The sequence below is a fragment of the Diabrotica undecimpunctata genome, chromosome 3 (assembly GCF_040954645.1).
Source record: "Diabrotica undecimpunctata isolate CICGRU chromosome 3, icDiaUnde3, whole genome shotgun sequence".
In the NCBI taxonomy this organism is placed as follows: domain Eukaryota; kingdom Metazoa; phylum Arthropoda; class Insecta; order Coleoptera; family Chrysomelidae; genus Diabrotica; species Diabrotica undecimpunctata.
This window is the reverse complement of record NC_092805.1, coordinates 86,711,617-86,733,801: the sequence shown is the minus strand read 5'-3', so window position 1 is coordinate 86,733,801 and position 22,185 is coordinate 86,711,617. Positions and strand designations below refer to the sequence as shown.

At 31.6% G+C, this 22,185-nt stretch overlaps 1 protein-coding gene across 1 annotated transcript in view; it reads left to right on the top strand.

The window, feature by feature from the left end:
• LOC140437002 (alpha-tocopherol transfer protein-like) overlaps window positions 1-22,185 on the top strand; it is a 60,585-nt gene that overhangs the window by 18,354 nt on the left and 20,046 nt on the right. The window contains exons 3-4 of the mRNA XM_072526215.1: window positions 7,689-7,944; window positions 19,845-19,955. Of these exons, the coding sequence (XP_072382316.1) occupies window positions 7,689-7,944; window positions 19,845-19,955 (367 nt within the window). The remainder of the gene's footprint in view (window positions 1-7,688; window positions 7,945-19,844; window positions 19,956-22,185) is intronic.

Below are 22,185 nucleotides of genomic sequence, written 5' to 3'. Positions count from 1 at the left end.
ACTTATGGACTCATAAAAGCAAACTTAAAAACTAAGTATATATCTGATAATAATCCACGTAGGAGTAGGAATTTATTTAAGAAATTTATTTAAACTGTAGGAGAAATTGGTTTATGAAATTTATTTGCAATTCTTTGCCTTTAAGATAAAAATGAGTACTAAGCGTAATTTGTTCTACACATTGGTACAATAAATAAAAACAATTTGCTTATCTAGCGGTTGGGAACTGCAAGATTAATTTTGGCTAACATGTCAGGGCAGTCAATTTTAGAGTTAACTAATTTAAATAATAAAATCAAGTCGAACTGTATCCGACGGCACTTTATTGTAGAAATATTTAGCATCTTCAAAATATCATCCTAATAAATACCGGCCAATTTTAAATAAATCGGATAATAGGGAGACTACACTAAAGGGTAATATTCCAGATGTGATCTAATTAACATATAATATAGTATCTTAAATAGTTGAATGGACGTACTCAGAAGTAACCCGTTTGATACATATACAAGAAGTTTTAAATATTTGTTAATGATAGTCATAACCATATAAAAAAATAATGATAAAAGAAAGAAGGCAAATAGGATGATATTTTGCTGGCGGCAACACCAGCGTCATCCACAAACCAGCCCCGATTTATGACCCACGTGGGGTTTGGTTCCGCCGCCACGAGAATATTGTATCTCTGCTTAGCGGCAGAAGCCTGGGTGACATTGGTCTAGAGAATTCTTAGCTCAGCACCGAAATTAGTTGCCATATCGATAGGAGAATACACGTCTCTTTATGCCCCACTTTCGGAGTAACGTCTGGCTTCGTCGAGCAGGTGTCTGATTCTTTCTTGATTGACTAGATCCATGATCTCATCAGCACCCTTACACCCATTCCAACTCTTTCGAATTTCGTTCGCCCTATTCTCATTCATCAGCAGGTCACCAGACATTGTAGCCTGCACACCTGCATCATTTCTTTTATTACGCCCGACAAAAGACGCGTCCGTCTGCATCCCTGTCGAAACCACGCACTTCCCCGGAGCCTATCTTTAATTATGCTTCTGTCTGCTGGCCAAAGAGAGTCTCCCTCTCCAACCTTCAGAACAGGGTGTCGGTATTTTTTTAACCTAGACTCAATTTCCATTTTGGTGTTGACAGTGACTTTCATCAACCTGAACACCTCTTCCAACTCTTTCTTCAACCGGGACATCTCCCTCCCAACCTTATTGAGATTAAAAGAGGATGCTCCGGCGACTCTTCTCTCCTCTTCTGAACAGACGCCACTCACTCCTCCAACATTATTTCCTTTATTCATATCCATATATATCCCACGAGTAGGGCCGAAATATCCATCCAGTGAGGCAGTGCGCCCTTATCTTGCCAAGACTACCATACAACAAGAAGATGCTATTTTCACCGAGGGCTTCGTTAGAGACCATCTGACGTTAGGCCATTGATCCAATAGGCACGAGTCGCATAACACCTGAAGATTGCGGATTTTTTCATGAGGTTTACTCCTCCCAGCAGTAGTCACACGCATGCATGACGGTAAGACCGACACTCATGGGTGCAACTAGATAACCGATACAGCCGCCTCTCCCATGACGTTATATGGCAAAGCAGCTGGAATTGGCTGCTCTCACATGGGGTAAATGACCGTAGGTGGGGACAGGGCGTACCAACTCCTGTCCCCAAACACGCTTACCTTCCTAAGTAGTCCTTAGCTTGTCCCGTCGCGCTAGCTTCACAAAATTTAGCAACTGCGACCGCACAAGAGAAACACTGGTGGCGAGGAATACTGTGGGGATATTCTTCTTAGGAAGCCCGTACCCCCCACGGAAATTTTTTTTTATTTGTATCACTACCTTTCTTCTTCATTAGCATCTATCTTGTTTGTCCTTCACAATATAAACATTACTCAAGTAGTGTTCACTTATTCTTCTTCAAGTTCCGCTCCTATCGGAGATTGGAAATGATTCTGGCAATTATAATTTTGTTGGTTACGCTCCTGAATAGTTCAATTGAACTGCATCCAAACCATTCACGGAGATTGCGTAGCCACGAGATTTTACGTCTTCCTACGCTTCTTCTGCCTTTGATTTTTCCCTGCATTAAATTCCTTAGTAGTTCGTATTTTTCACCTCTCATGATGTGCCCCAAGTATTTCAATTTCCTGATTTTTATGGAATTTAAAACTTCGCATTGTTTTCCCAGTTGTTCGAAAACTTGTTCGTTTGTTTTGCAATCTATCCATTATATTTTCAAAATACGTCGGTAATACTACATTTCGAATGCTTCGAGGTTTTCAATGTTGGATTTTTTAAGTGTCCAAGCTTCAACCCCATACAAAAGGGTAGAGAAAATATAACATCAAAGCGTTCTTATTCGGAGCGATATATTGATATAGCGATTACAAAAAAGTTGTTGTTCACTTATTACCTACTGTTATTACCAGCTGTATTTTGAATCTAACTTCAGGACGACAATTTAAATAATTGTATTCCTACAATAGGGAGTTATTGAAGAGGTTTTTGTGTCGTCCTGTAATAAAAGCACCTTTATTTTGGCATATACGCATGCGCCGATTGATTCCTTTATTTTTGTAGTTTACTAAAATACCCGCTTGTATTTAAATTAAAATTCAGAACAGAAAACTTTTATTTAAAGATCCCTTATTTTGACGCAACTTGTCAAGTTACGTGTAGAAAGACGTCTAGGTCCTAACCTCACTTACATTTATAATTATATATCTAATTAATAAAATTTGTTGTATGTTCTGTTTTATTGATTAAATATTATTTTATTATTATTATTATTCTCAATTAGCAAATCTTCATGATTCTTGTTTTACATTATACCGATAATATTCATAAGTAACAACTATATTTCTTCATTATTTGCGCCAGCTAAACTAGCTATACCCAAATTAATAGTTCTTCCACATTGAAAGATGAGTATTGTTAAACAACAATTTAATAATTAAATTCAACGTTTTACTCTCTCCAAAGATCTTATTTTGTTTTTAATCCAGGTGTAGCTATATAAGTAACAAATTGTATATAAAAAATAGTATAAAGAGAGTATTTTTTAATTTAATAAAGGATCCTGTAATAAAAGGGGCTGTCATCTTATGGTTTCAATAACTCTCCAATATTCAAACACCTTTATCATTTTAAAACTCCACAGGTTTTTCATACGGATGAACTCGTACTTACATAAATACGTACATACAGTCTGTCCCAAACCCTGCTTTCAGTGCGTCACTAATTTTGACATAATATAGGATTTTAAGAATGTCAAGAATTATTGCATGTCATTTTAGTTAAATTTGACAGTTGCAGGATCGTAATCCATCTTTTTCTAATTGAAAATAATTTAATAATTTTAATATTAGTCTTTGTTCTTTCTCGATATATCTCGGCATATTTAAAATATTTTTATGACAATAAATACAAAATTAAATTTTCACTGTAAAATATCTGATAATAATAACCTGGAATGACAATTATTTTATCAGTTGGCGTTGTGAAAGTACATACTGTCAAGATCGAGACCTTCTGCGTCAAATTATATTTATGCGCATCATTGATTGGATATCTATTTAGCGTATTCTAAACTCCAACTAATTATACATCCGTAAGTAGAATTAGCTTTACGATAAATAATTTTCTAAGTTCTATGTATAATAATCACAGACTCACGTTTTTTTATCACTTCTAGCTTAATGTGTTAGAGAGAATTCGATCAACTATGACGGACTGAAAGAAGGGTTTGGGACGAACTGTATAGGCAATTATTAACACACTTTTAAATTATATTAGAACCTCCATTCTTTCGGTCATTTTTACAAAACTCTTATACTCTCAACAGTATATTATTAAAGTATAAACTATTATTATTGTTATTTATGCTAAAATCCTCACTCAATAATTCAGTTGATTGAATGACGTCATCGCTTAAAGGCAAATATCTTACTTTCTAATTATCTTATTATAGTTATTAGTGGTCTGTGCTTTAATCTATTCACAATACAATTCTCTTTTTAACAACAGAATTGAATTATACACTTAATCTTAATTTAACTCATTAAACACTAATATACATACAATCAAATCTCATTTAAAACAATAATATAACATTAAATATAAATTTTATTCTAAATAACGCTCTGAATGGACATATATTATCTGATCACACTTTAAAAACTATCTATCACTGATCTTAAAGGTCTTGTCACCTTTTACTTCTGTCAATTTTTACTCCCTTCTGTCATCAGTTGGTTGTTGCCACTCAGTGGATCAAGTCCTTGTTCGAGCTGGAAATTTGTACGTTTTTCCATAGAATATAATCGACCTTATCATCCACCCAGTGTCTTAATAATTACAATATTTTTGTTAATTTAATTATGTAATTTAACGATCATCTGTACTCATTACACACCACATTTTCAATTTAACAGTAAAAATTTTACCCTGTTGTAAAAGTGGTAATACTTATTTGTAGGTTCTTCACTGATGATGACACGATAGTAGTGAGCACATTCTGAAAATTTATAAATCCATTTTGTATAATTTTTAAAATTTTTTAATAAATTTTATACCATTTTACGAAAGAAGTTTTTACTTAAATAAGGTTTTTTAAAACTATGGTATACGGCCAAACACTAGAAACTTTTCTTTTAAATTTACTTACAATTTATAATCTTCTAGAAGTGTAAAAGTGGCATTAAAACATTACATCTCTTAAGCAGAAGAAAAATATCAGATTGCACCAGTTCTTATTTTTCGCCGGTTTTAGTCCGTGAATGATATATTTTTATGTATTAAATCTAACTGATTACTTATTTCGGAGATTTTTATAAAAGTTTTAAAATAAAAATAGTCTAAAATTATTCTTAACGATATAGCTAATATAAATAATTATAATTAGATATAATTGATAATAAAAATTGTTTGAATTAGTAATATTAATTACCAACGTAAAGGTTGGTTTAATTATTATAAATAAAATAGAACAAATAATTATACGATAAGAGGAATTTTTTAAACAACGAGAGGCCTAGACTTATTTTAAATGTGAGGATAATCTATATCCTCACATTTAAACCCGGATATATATAAACCTATATCAAGTGAGGAAACGCAACGACAAAGTTTTCAATTTCAGTATGAGTGGTTAAATATGGTAGGCATGATTTAACCAAATTGTTTTTTATGCCTTGTTTAATTATAAGTGTGAAATCGGTTATGTGAAATTAGACTGGTTTCTCTAATTTTGGTAACGTAACAGGCACTGGCCATCAACATGAAGGTTCTACCGAACATATGCATACGCTATGTTTTGACAATTATTGCATATGCGAGAAAATTCAAGGCTCTATTTTGCCCGCTTCTAAGACAACGTAGCGAATAACAGAAAATTTATATAACTACCAATTTAGATAGTCCTCTTTGTAACCAAATAAGAGACTGCCTTTTCGTGGACATCAGGAAAAAGCTACAGCTAGCAACCGTAAAAATTAAAAAAAACTTTCGAAGCTTTAATATCTATAAGTCTTGCAGATATTCAGAAACATTGCAAAAAATGGCACATGTGTTTACAGGTAATTCAAAAACCACCAAGTGGTTTAGTGAGTGACTAGACTTCCTTTCCTAATACTAAGACGAAAACGTAAAGAATGTAATAGACGAATCCAAGTTTTTTTGCGTCCAAATAGATAATTCCTCTAATATTTCCCAGAAATCACAACGTAGCATTATTATTACATATTTAGGTTAAATTGGAATCCAGGTAAAACGATTTTTGTTGTTCTTCGTCGTTACTTCGAGTCGGAATTATTCAGAAACTTTGTTTAATCATTTGTCGAATTGCCTTCAGAGATTTGATTATAAATCTTAACTCATTGGCTAGTGTTTTGATGCAGCAAGTGTAATGTCAAGGCATCTTAATGGTTCTCAAGCGAAAATAAAAGAAGATGCGGCGCAAGAGTTTTCGTTCACTGCTTGGTACATGTCTGGAATTTGGTACTTCAACAAAGCTGCAACTGTATTTCTAAGTGCCGAATTTTTTTGAAACAATTAGTTAGTGCTGCCTTCTTTCACAATTTGGTTAATCGTAATATGATGGACATCTAATTCTTAAGGACTTAGAATATTTTAGAATGATATACGGCTCGTGGGATTCTCTGAAACAAGTTTTCCAACAAATTTTAGAAGATGCTTCTTCAAGTGTTATTTAAGTTGTGATACTTCTTTAACAATTTTCTCATACAGATATTAAAATATTTATCAAATCTTTAAAATAAACATATTAAATTACATATTTAATTTTAATAACTTAATTTTTTTATTAATTATTTTATAACAATGTCAAATATTTGATGAATCTTCATCATCATCATCATCATCAGTGGTGCTACAGCTCTAGTTGAGCCTTGACCTTCCCCAGTCTATTTCGCCAGTCGTTTCTGTTCATCGCCAACCGTTGCCAATTTGCCGCGCCGATTTTCCTTGCGTCCTCGTCCACACCGTCCCTCCATCTCAGTCGTGGTCTGCCTCTACTCCTATTTCCCACTGGGACCGATAATAGAATTCGTCTGGGTGGGTAATTTTCATTTGCTCTTGACACATGTCCAGCCCATCTAAGCCTACCTATTTTTATGAAGGATATTACATCTCTACCATTTACTATTTTTTTATACTTCTCGTACAATTCGAAATTATATCGCCTTCTCCAAATACCATTCTCACAGAATGCGCCCATTATTCTTCTTAGTATCTTCCTTTCGAAGACGAGCAGAAGATTTGCGTCTGTTTTGGAGATGGTCCATGTTTCTGACCCATATGTCAGCACTGGTAGGATGGGTGTTCTATATATTATTAGTTTGGTTTTCTGGCTTAAATTTCTGTTTTTTAGCTGCTTGCTTAGTCCAAAATAACATTTGTTTGCTAGCAGTACCCTCCGTTTTACTTCTTCAGATGTGTCATTATCGTTTGTTATGAGAGAACCCAAATTTGATGAATCTTGAAGACATATTATTTCTGTTGCTAAAAAAACCATCAATGTTAGTAGAACACATGTATTCAACTACAAATAATACTCTAATGTCTAGGGACATTAATAAAGTTGGAAATATAAATTTACCTACATAAAACTTATCAAAATTTAAAGTTACCGAAAAGATAATGTAGCGCCCTTTTACCTTTTTATTTAGTTTTATTTTTTTATTTACTTTTTTACATTAGTATATGGGTCTCACTTCCCAAACTTCCTGTTGTGTCCTTCAAAACACCTGAGAGCCGGTTTTCATTGTGAACGTATTTAGACCTGGAATTGGGTTAATTTTTACGTTGTCCACAATAATAACCAACTTCTGGACCTCCTTACTTTCCATCCAGGTTTAATTTACGTTACACTATACATTCCACTAAATAAATGTACATAATGTATCATTTTTTCCATTGGTTGGCTTTGGTAGAAACCGATTAGTGAAACTATTTTTATTATTTAAAACCGTATTATTGGAATTTTTTTGTAAAATGAGAAAACAGATATAAGGAAGCAATTACCATTATCCCCTTTTAGCATGGTCTACCATTTAAGTGGATGCTTTCAAAGGTACTTAATATAAAATATTGTAGAATTGATGGAATATACTATAACAACAATATGTTTAATTAACTTTTTATTTTATTTTAGCTACTTGTTTGTGTTCCCGAAAATGGTAGACGATAGATATCGAGTAGTATTTATGAAAATAAAAGATTCTATTCCCAATGACTTTGATGTATATGGATGGCTCGCCCAGGCTCTAAATATCATGGACGTTACATTTAGAGAAAAAGATAATTTGATATTGAGCCTCATTGTAGTGATTGACCAAAAAAATTTCAAAATGGAGCATTTGTTGAGATTAACTCCAACAGTTATGAGAGACACTTTAGTAATTATAGAGGCAAGTATTATTATAAGTGTCTGCTTTTATTTGAACAAAAGAAATTTTTTGTACATTGCTGAGAGTTATTAAATTAGTTGTAACCGAACTTTTAGTGCTATCACACAATTTGTTCTTATTTGTTGAAATCGCGGATAGTTAACTACTAGATGTTTCACTGTTATTTTTGCGAACGTCCTCACCCAGTGTGCCTTGCATGGAGTGTAGGTGAAATTAGATTCATAGTCGCATACCAGTACAGATGTTTCACTGTGAGTTGAGCCGAACAATTTGAACAGAATTGTGGACACATAGCGTTGGACATAGAATATATAAACAGTAAACTATAGTTTTAGCAATTTGGTATACCGTATCTACAATTTATAAATGAATTTTCTCAGTGTAAATTAGTATTAACCACACGTTTAATGTTAACAACGATTTCACAATTTCTTTTAGTTTATTGGTAACAGTGACGTCATATTTTGCGCAATTTGTTAAAAAAATAGACATTTAAAATTCAAAATCAACCTATTTCAGGTATTTTATCAAACGCAGATTGTGTGCAAACTAATGAATAGTTATAATTTGTTTATTTATTTATTTATTTTTTCTTGATATACAATATTATTAAGTTCTCCCACGTATTGCTGGCAAGTTTCAGATTATCATTAATAGGAACCACGTTGTAGTTGAATGAGTTTTCTCCGACAATTCTTTTGTTTCAAAGCATGGTCAAGTGCAGTAATGAACAATTTTTTGTCAAACACCCCTTTTGATTATCTTGTTTGGTAGTAAAGATCTTAACTTGTGGTCTACTGACTTTAGAAGGCATAGATTTTTTCCATAGTAAAAGCGGAATACAGCGGAACATACAGTTCAAATTATGTTTCCAGTCGATTAGATCAAGTTCTAGTACACAATTTATAGAGATGATGAAGTAAAAAAATAGTGCCGTAATTTTATCGGTTCGTTTTTCGCCCTTTTTTACAGGAGGATAGTAATGGAGCTATTCCAATAAATGGATTTTTCGACTATGCAAGCAAAAATTAAAGAGATCTTTAAAAAGAAAGAATATTAATGGAAGCTATCAATGAGATGTCTGTTTTAGCCACTACTACACATAGAGTAGATTGGTTCGAAAAGTTCTTATCCTTTATACAGTGTATCCCAATGGATAATAGGGAACCTCCTAACGATTTAAATTGGACCATAGAACAAGTGTGAGTAAGGTATAATGGTGGCCAGAATAAATACTGGCCGATCAATTGAAAACATGAAATAGGGGCTGCAGCCATGTCATTAATTGTAGATTTGTTTGAATAAGACACAAACTCACACATACACAAACCCACACACGCACCTATCAAACAAAACACACATGCAAATGAAATCCATGGCACGCAGAGTTATCTCTTATAGGCCTAACGCATTTTTATAGAAGCTTTCTGTTTCTTCGTCGTTGTGGGCTCATGTTATATGCAAAACATTATAGCTAAATTGAGCACCACTAAATTGTCACATCTTCTTCTTGAAAATCACTTTAAACTGAAATTAAGATCTTTTCGTTTTCTGTAAAGGAGGTAAGTCGATAATTTAGGATTTTTTCAAGAAGTTTTCATATAGTAAGTTAGGGAAAATTGGCAATATGTCGCTATTATTGTCTTTTGGTGTTTGTTTTTGTATTGGTATAATTATTGTCTTATTACATCGGGCTCGAAATTGTAGCGTTTCGATTTACCTCGTATATGTTAAAACACCGAAAAATATTCTCAATCTTTTTGCATAGATTGATAATATAAACATTTTTAGTTTGTTTATATTAACACAAATTGCTTTTGTTTGATCTTTATTCCGCTTTAGGATATTATGCGCATCAAATAAATAGGAATCTTTCCGATTATGTTTTGTTTATCCCAAGTTGGATAAACAAGTTGGATCTACGATGGACCGGCAAAGCAGTCAGTTTCATTGTATAGTCCGGATTTTTTTAAATTTCGTTATTGTTTTTTTGTTATTTGTTTTATTTGTCATCTGAAAATAGTGTAAAGTGTAGTAGCAGTTAGAAAAAGCAGATTGTGTTTCAAAAGATAAGATCAAGGCATATAGTTTTCAAAACCGGCAATTTTTTGCTTAATTTCATGAGTTAAGAGGCGAATTTAAATCAAAATGCTATTTGGCAGTCTTTATTCAGTGAGTTAGGTTTCCGATTTCCAAAAGCAGCCGATTTTTGAGGAATACATTCTGTTATCCAGAATAATTTGAAGCCCAATTTAATATTTGACCTCCCCAAGATTTGTTCATTGTGTGTCTTCATGGGCCCGTCCAGATCATTTGCAGTTTGCGTGGGACAGTGTGTTTGATTTATATCCAATCCCAAGGTAATAAACTTTCTTAAAGGAAATACACAGCCAGTGAAACAAAGTACTTTTTGTTAAATAATTTTAAAGTTAAATAAATATTTTTTAATAACATACAAAGATTTGCTTCCATGACAAACTAAAAAATTATAAACATATAAAATTATAAGTTTTATGGATCAGCTAATTGTCATATTGGTCTTCTTTTAAATAAAGTTAACTTTAATAAATAACTAATATTTTAAAAAAGTTTAATAGGTATGTAATATAGGATGTAGCAGTTTTTCGACCCATAAAAAATTGATTGAGAAATAAAGTTAACAATTGGAGAATACAAAACAATGGTTCAAAAATAAAGAAGGATAATTTGGGACCAGTTCTAGCAAAAGCCATAGAGAATTTCATTACTCCGAAAATTATATTGAATGGTTTTCGTGCTGCCTGTTTGTGCCCATTCAACGCCGATGCAATCAACTACCAAAAATGTTCAAGTCAAATAATACAGAAATTCACAATAATCCATTTCCCGTAGAAGAAACTCCACAAGAAAAAACATTTCAGCAAAATGAAACAAAAATGAAAAACAACTCAACACATTTATCGTTCCCAAATTAAATGAACCTGAAATCTCAACAACAGAAAAAGGCCATTCAGATAACAAGGAAACAGCATGAATAAATGCAATATAGATAAAGATCTACAACCACACTTTGATATGGACAATAATCCACCAGGTAGCGATGTTGCAGTTGTTGAACTCGATTTTAATGTTAACGATACAACTACTTTAGAAAACTTACAACAGAGTCTCCTTGAAAAATCGCCTGAAAAATATATACCAATTAATGGAAAAATTCTCCATTTAAGAAGGCATTGTTTTGGCCAGACAAACCATGTTCTAAAGAAACGAAAAAAAGAGTTGCCTTCTGTTGCAACTTCCGTTTAGTGGAAACAATACCATTTAAAGGAAAAATGGAAAAAAATTCAAAGAACAGGAAAAGCAAGAGGGAAAACGAAAACGAGACGAAAAGAAGAAAAAAAAAACAAATCGGAATTACAAAGAAAATAAATTTAGATTCTGATGAAAAGAAGATTCTGAAAAAAAAAACAAAACGAAATTTTAAGGAAAATTCAGATTTCGAAACATCTCTATCTGATGAGCAATTAAATTTGGAATCTGATAGTGGTGATGACATTCCAGCTATTGTTCCAACATTAAATAAATCTCATTTAAAATAAAGTTATGTTATTGTTATTTATGAAGATCAACACTATCCGGGAAAAAAAAAGAAATAGAAAAAAATCAGGCGTTTGTTAGTGGTATGGTAAACAGCAACATTAATTCGCATAAATAAAGCGGATGTAATATGATATGATCATACTGATATTGTGGAGAAGATCAACGAACCAGCAAATTTAAATAATCGTGGAATGTACAGAGTTCCAGAAATAATAAAGTTTTTCTGTTTTAATTAGATATTTGAATAAATAAATAAGTTAATTTTATTTAAATACCTTTTTTGATATGTCAGGTATTGGGTATTTTTTTGGATTCTGCAAATCTTGCGATGCCAGGTATTGGGGACAAAACATGTAATTAAAAATAATTTTCTTTTGGCAAGTTTTATTTAAATCAAATCTCCTTTCACATGTACAATTAGTAATAAACTTAATCATACATTTTGCTTAACAGGACAAAAAAATCTGAGTAAAATTAAGGTTTTAATATCAGAAAATGAATCTTTCTGGCCTTAGAGTGTCAGGTACTGGTGCCTCTACCTAGAACAGACAGACAATTTATATTTATTGTCAATAACGTTTGAGTTTGTTTAAAATTAAAATTATTTATAATGTTATAACAGTAATATTTATTATCGTTACTTTTTGTATTTATTTTTAATTGATTTGCGGAATTTACAGAATAAGCGGATTTTGTAATTTTGTTTGTGCGGTTGTTTCGAGTAAATGTGTGTATTTTTCGAGTGACTTTTGTTTGAACTGAAAAGTGTGTATGTTTTGTCCTTCTAAGCCTATCTATGACAGTGTTTAGTACGCTACAGGTTAGTTGGAGATTTTGAACGAGAAGCAGAGTCAATTGGTGAGTCGGTTTTAGTTGAGACGATCCGACCAATTTTAGTCTGAGGAATAGACTGTGTTTTGTGTTTCCTTTCTTGTGTCTGAATGACCACAAGTGTAATACTATTTATCAGGAGATGTTGTTTAGTTTTGTCTAGGAGCAATCTCATTTAGTTGTCAGAACAAGAACTGGTTATTTTATATAGCTCACTCAAGAGTCAAGTTTTCAATATTATTAGTATTTTGTCTACCCCTGTATGTGCAGTCTATTGAGTCTGTTGTTTCGAACCATTTTTTAGTCCCTGTTAATGGTAGAGGTGTGAACTTATGAGAGACAAATTAAAAACTTCACTATTTTTTACTAGCTGATTACTAAGCAAAGAGCAAGATATATCAGGTGATAAATGGATTACGGTTGTTTCTTGAAATTGTCATATTTTCTACTATTTCTAAGTCAGATTTTAGTTGTTTTGTGTTGTTTTTGTTCATTTTTTGACAAATGGTGTCTACCCAAGTTTATGTAGGTAATGTTTCTCTTTAAACCAGAAGTTTAGAATTATTTCCTTTAAAAAGATTTTAATCCTTAAAATTTGTTTAGGAAAGAAAAGCCTTTCTTTCTATCCAGCAATAGGATTTGTTTAAACGGCCTCCAATTTAAATAGTTTAGGAATTTTCTTGTGTCTTTTGCACAGGAAATCTCTGCTTGTATTTTTTCTATTTCTTTTTTGGTGTAGTTAGTTTTCCAGTTCCTCAAATAAAGAACCCTGATTCACGACCCAGCACACCAACCAAAACAAGAGTAGCCGTTCCCAAACGCTCCGGTGTATTTATTTGCTTACTCTGTCTTTAGCCCAGTAATTGATCAGTCCCCACTTTCAAACCCCTATAAGTAATTATATATTGTTACAAGTGACACCCACCGTGGTAGGTAAATTAAATTTTTTCAAAATTAATGTTTCAGAAAAATATTTTCAAAATTAGTATAAGCATTTGGTTGTTCTATGAGAAATATTGTTTAAAAATATTGACCGAATATTATCAGATCTTTGGGCTGTGGTTTTTAATTTCGAGAGATACAAGTTTAGTTTTGCTAGTGTTGTGGTCTCATGTAAGAGAGAAAAAAAATTCAAAATTTTAATCTGAGGCTCAAGACCGCGGAAGAGAGGATCAAGTAATTCTGAAATTGTATTTTGGGAATAATTATATTGGTGTTATATGTAAGCGTATTTATATAATGAAATATTTGCCTGTATTGTCTTTAATTTTTCGTATTGTAATAAGGGCCGAAGTGACGGACGAACGGGTCCCAGGAAAAAGTGAAGTGCGGGCCCCGACAAGAAGTGAAGAGCAAAAAAAAATTTAATTTTTATAGAAATAAAATTATCAATAATAAACAATAATTCACATTTTAAATATAAAATTTATTAAATTTCGATTATATTTGTAATAATGAAAATATTTATAATAGAGGTGCTATTCGCATGATTTTACCAAATCATGATCAGTGCACAAAGTTGTTAGGCCAGTCCTGCTTCATTGTAAACCTCATAGCATTTTTTACGCGAGAAAGACAACTAAAGGATATTTCCGCTTCTTCGACTGCCACTGGTAATGTGTAAAATATCCGTAACGTAATAACGATGTTAAGAAATAATGATTCCAATCTGAGATGTTTAATTTTATTAGGTAAATCTATTACAAAAAGTTGAGATTCATCTATATTATACATGTATATCGCTTTCAAATGAAAAATTTCATCTACCAAATCTTTAATGATGTCTTCTTTATAAAACTCTCGCAATATATATACCTATTTATATATATATATATATATATATATATATATATATATATATATATATATATATATATATATATTATACCTATTTTTTAATATTGTCGTCATTTTCATCTCGGAATGTACGTAAAATATTAAATAGTGAATAAATTTCATTTGCCGCATTAAATCCTCTGGTTAAATTGGTTATTATACAATCTACAGCAATATTAAATATTTCCCAGCGAAATATTGCGTCGAGCTTAACATTATCAGTTACTTCACTACTAGACCAGGCAAATGACAAAAAATCTCGCAAGCTCTTGAGCCGTTTTTCTTGATGTAAAATCTTGATTTATTCCATAACTGCTGACAACAATGGAAGACCTTGAATTTCTGATTTTTTGTAAATCTTTTAGGAGCGCTGATATATTTTTAATCTCCATATTCATATTTATCTAACTGAACTACAATATTTGACCCCTGTGATTTATTGCTGTTAAAATTTTAAGCCCAATTGATGACATTAGTACACATTCAATTTGTTAATATATACTACTCTCCAAAATTAACGCCCCACCTCAAATGGGCCATGATTTTGAAATATTTCTTCTGAACCCTTAATTGAATTTCAATGATTTTTTCTACATTGTAGGTATACCTATTTCTAATTAATTACTATAATAATGTTTTTCGAGAAATGTCACCGTTTTGTCTATATACGGGGTTTAAAAATAAAGTTGTGTTTTTTCATCTAATTTTGCAACACTCTGTGGAATGTATTAGAAACAAACGCTACATCTATTTAATATTTCGAGAGAGCTTCATCATTTCTCAATATTTTTGTAAGCAAATCATCTTGATATCATTATTTAAAAATAAAAGTACGTTTAAAGCATTACGTGATTTTCTACTCTCCAAAATTAACGCACCACCTCAACTGTATCATAAATTTTAAGCTATTTTTCTTTAGTATCCTTAATTGGATTTCGATGGTTTTGTTTTTGGTCTTCCAGAACCATTTCTAAGTAAGTACGGTAATAATATTTTCTGGGATCTATCAACGTTTTACCCATATAAGGGGTATAAAAGTAAAGTTGTTTTTTCATCTTATTTTGCAACACCCTGTAAGATTTATTAGAAGCAAACGCTACGTCCATAATATTTCGAAATAGATTAGTTGTTTTAAACATTTTCGTAAAAAAATTATTGATATCTTTATTATCAAAAAAGAAAAGTACGTTCAAAGCATAACGTGATTTTATTGAATTGTGATACTCATTAATGGAAGCAGTTAGATGACTATGAAAAATCAAACAATTTGACAAAACAGATTTAGACTGTCAATATTGTTTACGTTTTAATAAATTATTTTGCTGTTTTACGTGTATAAGTTGACATGGAACCGTATTTTAAGAAATCTGAGCCGAGATAAATGTGTGCAGGTAATTACTTTAGCTGATGTAGGTTAAGTAAGCATGAAATATTCTTGAGGTTATTAGTATCTCATTCTCATTCTACAATATCACAAGTCATTCAACGTTTTCGAGAAACAAACGACAATAGAAACGGCGTAGAAAAGGAAGAGGAAGACTCACAACACCACGTCAAGATCAGTTTATCAGGCTTCGTACTAAAAGAGAACTTTTTGTCAAAATGAGATATTTACAAATACAAGTGGCAGACGCTTATAATATTCAAATTAGTAAAAACATTATACAAAGGTGTATCGCTAAACAAGATCTGTATAGAAATCATCGTAGAAGTAGACTACAATTTGCCAGAGAGCACCTTGACTGGGATGTTGATGAGTCGCAGCACGTGTTGTTTATCGATAAATCGAGGTCGTATTTATATAGCTCAGATAGACGCGTGAGAGTTATTCGACGGCCAAAAGAACACTATGCACAGTGCAACATATGACCTATTAGTTTATTCAATGGAGGATCTGTAATGGATTGGGAAGGAATATCTCTTACATCGCGAACGTTCTGTTGCTTTACGAAGAGGTTCCTTAACAAATGAAATGTATAATACAGACATTTTGTGTAACCATGTAGTTCCTTTGCTCCTTATATAGGAAATAATTTTTTTAATGCATGATAATGATCGACCACATGGTGTACGTGTGCTCCGTGATTATTTGGATGAGGTTGGAATACAAACCATGAACTGACCACCCTGCATCTAAGTCCCATAGAGAATTTGTGGGATATTATTGATCCACCACCTCTTTCTCTTGACGACAAAGAAGTTATGGTGAGAGAAGTTTGGGATGCAATTGATCAAGACCAAATACGCCGCTTGATTTTAAGTAGTGCCTCGTTGCTGTGAAGAAGTAATTAGATGTAGAGGTGGAAATACTCGTTATTAGCTATTTTTAGGAGAGGAAATTGTTAAAGATTGTTAAGGTTATATTTTCTTAGCCTTTAGTTGTATTAAATGTCTATAAAATTTATGTAAGAGTGTTTTATTTACCTTAAATGTTAATAAAAACTTGTTACATTCAAAGTTCTGTATAATCTTTAATAATAAAGTTATCGAAATTACCTGTTTACGAAAATATTGACAAAGGATAAAACTATCTTAAAATATTAATAAGATGTGTCGTTTCTTTCTAATAAATTCCACAGGGTGTTGTAAAATACGATGAAAAAACACCAGAATATTTTCACACCCCGTATACGGGTAAAACGTTGATATTTTTTAGAAAACATTAACACGGTGATTTACTAGAAATAGACCTATAATATAAGAAAAAAATCATCATAATCCAATTATTCGTTCAGAAGAAAAATAGCTTCAAACTTTTAAGGTGGTGCGTTAATTTCGGCAGTAGTGTATTTTTTTATTTGGTTTAAATTTATTTTTAATTTCGCTATTATATTTAGAATTAGTGTAATGTTAATTTAGAATTTCTTCTACAGCTTTATTAATTCTAGGTAATTTCTGTGTTCAGTAAAAATCAGTCCTTTGGTCTGGTTGATGTAGGGGGCCCTTTAAACCCCGGGTTCCGCTAAAATTTACCGGCTATACTGCCCTCTCGGCGGGCCTGATTGCAATCCAGAATATATTTGTTGGAGTTCTAGTAATTATAAACATTTATTTTACTTTGTTACTTTGTTGTACCTTGTTATAATATCTCACACATTTCGTATAGACTTGAGTCATATTTCAAAGGGGTTTTCAGTAAAAATATGTGTTAGCAGTTGTTGATATATTTTATCATCCTAGTAGCGAGTTGTGTTAAGGCGAAGACTTTTTTGAATACGTTCAAACGCGTTCGTAGTTATGCTTTCCGTATTTAATTGGATCATAATAAAATATTTAAGAAAAACGTTCAAGACAAGTTGTGGTTTTCGAACGAAACATTTAACTAAGAATTGAACTAATAGAAAAAAAACTTGATTCCTTGTATTTGGTCTTTCAGATGTTATTGTGGAACAATTGTTTGACCGTGAAGAGATAATTTGGTGTGCTATATCTGAACATAGAATTATTGATACTTATTTTGTTGAGTATAAGACTCTTATGTGTTTACTTTCAACCAAGAGAACACTATTACATACGCCTTTCGCAAGAGTTTTACTAAACTGTGTTAACCCATGCTATCTCATCTTGGCAACAATTGGTGCCACCCTAGACTTTCCCTAATATACTCATACTCATTCTCAATTTAATTCTTTCTTATTACTTTTCTCGTCCATCTAAGCATTCTTATTTTCGCTACATGCATTCGTTGTTCTTCTTTCTTTTTAAATGTCCACCATTCTATTAGATACATCATAGCTAGTCTTATGGCTGTTTTATATAATTTTTCCTTCAGCTTTATTGAATATTTTCTATCTCGCTTTCTTCCACTTTATCCACTTAACCCTAATTCTACTGCATGCATCTTTATCTATGCCCCATAAATATGTAATACCGGTCCTAGATACATAAAACTATTACTTTTCAAAATCATTTCATCATCCAAATATATCATTATATTTGTACTAACTCCATCTTTAAATGAACAATCCAAATACTCTGTTTTTGTCCTACTAAGTTTTAAACCTTTTTCCTCAAGAGCTTGTCTTCACTGTTCCAGTTTTTGTTCTAAGTCGCTTTCACTATTTTCTACAACCTCTACATTATCAGCATACATTAAGCACTACAAAATATTACCCTGTAGTTTCTCTGTTATTTGATCCAGAACTAATTAAAATAAAATAAAGACTAAATATCGAGCCTTGATGCAATCCTACTTTCACATGAAATTTATCAGTCTCTTCCACACTTGTCCTAATACTAGTTGTTACTCCCTCATTCATGTCTCTCAAAATCTGTACATATTAACCGGGGACTCCTTTCTTATTGAGTGCCCACTATAGAATCTCCCTAGGAACTCTATCATATACTTGCTAAAGATCAATGAATACCATATGAGCATTTGTTTCTTTATTCCTGTATTCTGCCATCAACTACCTTATAATGAAAATTGCGTCTGTTGTTGATTTGCCTTGCATAAAGCCAAACTGATTATCGAATATTTCGGTGTCTTCTCGTATTTGTCTATCAATTACTCTTTCCCATATTTTCGTGGTGTTACTAAGTAGTTTTATGGATCTGTAGTTTCCTCATTGTTGTACATCTTCTTTGTTTTTGTAGACAGGTACTAATACACTGCTTCTCCATTCGCCTGGCAGTTCTCCAACTTTTATAATTCTATTAAATAGACCTGTTGATCAATTTGTCCCTGTCTTTCCTAATGCTTTTCACACTTCCCCAGCAATATCATCTGGTCCAACTGCTTTTCGGTCCCTTATTTTTTTAATTGCTTGAGTCACTTCTTCGTTTGTTATTTTCGTCACCATTGTTGTTATTGTCTCCTTTAACTTAACTGGTTGTCAAATTCTTTATTTAATCACCTGTCAATTTTTTCATCTCTTATTGACATCCTTTTCGTGAAGTAATAGTTTACTATTATACGCTTTTGCTTTAGCTTTTGCTACTGCCACTTTTGCTTCCTTTTTGGCGACTTTACAGTTTTGAAGATCTGTATCGGTCCTATTTAATTGCCTCTGTTTATATATTCTTCTCTCTTTATTTTTTTTTAACATCGTTAGATCACCACCAGGTCTCCTTATTCTCAAACTTCGTTCCTGAAGTATTTTCAATAGCAGTATCTCTAATGATACTGACCATCTTCTACGAAACTGTATTGGGACTTCTTATCATGTTCCAATACATGTTCCCACTATTTTTGCCCTGATTAGATATTCTTTTTCATCTTTTAACATCCACCATTTGATTTTTTGTGGTTCTCTTTCTATGTCTCCTAATTGATTACAGAAAGCTTTTTTTTATTCTCACCCAACCCTGTTTAAGAAGAATCCTTTTTGTTCTTTCCACCTTGTCCCTTGAATAGAAGCAATTTGTACTCTCCTTCTTTTAAGCGCATCTACCAACTTCATACTTTTATCTGTAAGAATTCCAAGATGCCAAGACCCTATCCCAATTTTTCTAACCTGTAAAAAACCCTCCGATTCGTTAAAATTCCGTTTATACTATTTTACGTCGGTTCTTATTAGTTAGAATAATTTTATTTTGAAGCATGCATTTTTTTCTTTGTCTGTATTTTCTTCTAAAGAAAGAAAACATTGGTAATCTAAAAATTTATACATCTTCATTTCTAGAAATAAAGTTAAGCTTTATTTTTTTTCCAGAAACTACTCAATAGCAGAATAAAGGAATTTCACCTTTTTAACAGCCCTGCATTTGTGGACCTGCTGTTAAAATTATGTAAACAATTTCTTAAACCAAAATTATATGAAAGGGTAAGTAGTTAGAGTTTAAAGTTATAAAAAATTGTACATCTAAATGTGTAAATGTTTTTGACACTTTGATATTGCATTTGGAATCTATGTTTATTCGCCTTTTACTAATGATTTTTTATTATTCTATTATTATTCTATGATTTTGCAAGACCTAGTTCCTGGTTTCTAATCATTGAGTCTGTTCTAGGTAGATCTTAGGGGACTTAATTAAGAGACAGTTTTTTATTCTAATTGCATCACATTTTGAGTCTCTTTGAATTATCTTGACATGAGTTTGGATTATAAAGAAGGAAAGTTATCACATTATTCGATAATTCTCGGACTTAAATTGTGGGTCATTATCGACATTCAAACGTCACCGATAAAAAGTAAGCTCGATCAGACTGTTTGTTTATTTATGAGGTTACACTCTGACTTTAAAGACGGTTGAAGACACAAATAATTTTTAACGCCTTGGTGTCCCAAATTCAGCAGATGTTTTAAAAAACAGAAAGAAAAGAAAAACTCGTTTCGGCTGATAATAAATTAAAGGTGTATAAAATAACAGACGAGTAGACAATATCAGTAATGCATTTACCATTAACATGATGATTTGTCAATGAGAAAGATACGTTCAAAATGGGTACCGTAGCGTGTATACTCACCGTCGATCAAAAACAACTACCCGTCGGTTTAGCGTGTTTTTTCAACTATTTAAGTGCAATAGACATCAACGATATGTTTCTATGATGGAACATAGATCCACGACTCCACCGTAGATGTATATGTTAAGATCTCTTGCATTGTTCACTAAAAGACACGCTATTATACTTACTTGATGTAAGACAGAGACACAACGAAAAAAGAGATTGTGTCACTTAGCTCTATAGACTGCTTAGTCTATGTTAATATATACGTGTATAGACTCCACTGAAAATACAAATTGGTAGTTAAGGTAATGGAAAGTAACAGATAAAATCCGTCCAGAGCCCGTTTTAGCTTCCGTATTCTTAGATGAAAAATATTTTATGAAATTTTTTTATGCCTTTCTTATGGCAGAAATATCTTAAAAAATAATAACAGTGAAATTTGTACACCCCATAAAAAATTTATGTTGGTTTGGATACCTTAAACGCCCCAAAATGTTTGTATACGTTCCAATTAAATTATTATTGTGGTACCCTAGTTAAACACAATGTTTTTAAAACTTTTTTACTTCTTAGTACTTTTTCGATAAGCCAGTTTTTATCGAGATGCGGCTTCTTTTTTAATGTGTTTCAAAATTTCTGAGTGCCTAATAAAATGTAAAATATAAATAAATTTTCATATTATTACCAGGTCTCTATAATCTTACTTAACCATTTACAAAAATATGGTGAATTTTGCAAATGTTTAAAATAACCTCCATTTTCTTAAATACACGTTCTACGTCGTTTTAAAAAAAAAATCGAATATTTGAATATTTATTTTTGAAAGTCATGGGCTTCTGACGATATGCTTCCATGATTCTATTTCTAAGTTCTGGTTCCATGATTTACTATGGAATCACTAACAGTAGAATTTTACTATCATCATGGCATGCGGTTGTCTTTTTAAAGACGAATTACATGATATGATTTTTTTTCTGACGGATATTCTCAAGTTAAAGTTGATTTCCTGTAATCGAATGAACTATCTTACAATAAAGTCTTCCTAGGAACGCAACTCAGCAATATTGACAATATCATTTTAATGTCGTCCACTTTAAAATGTATAATATATGTCTGAATTGTCAATATAAATGCGCCAGATAAAATAAAATTATTAAAAGAATTTTTCATCAAGTACCTAAAAAAAAATTTGTTTAATTTATTATTTTGTATTTTGAAAACGATTAAAATCAACAAATTCCAATATATTGGAAAAGAATAGATTTTTATTTTGTAATTTCAAATGGTTATAACTTTTTTATGTGCACATTTGTACTAAGGTAAGTTAGATTCAATTGAACTATTTTTAATCTTAAAATACGTGATTTAATTTATGACCTACCTTTCTGTTACACCCTGTATATAATTATATATATATATATATATATATATATATATATATATATATATATATATATATATATATATATATATATATATATATATATATATATATATATATATATATATATATTATATAAGTTTTTTCTTATTTTGGGCGGTAATGTGAATTTTACTAATTTCAAAATCGTTAAGTAAAATGATCCTCGCTTCTTCTTTAA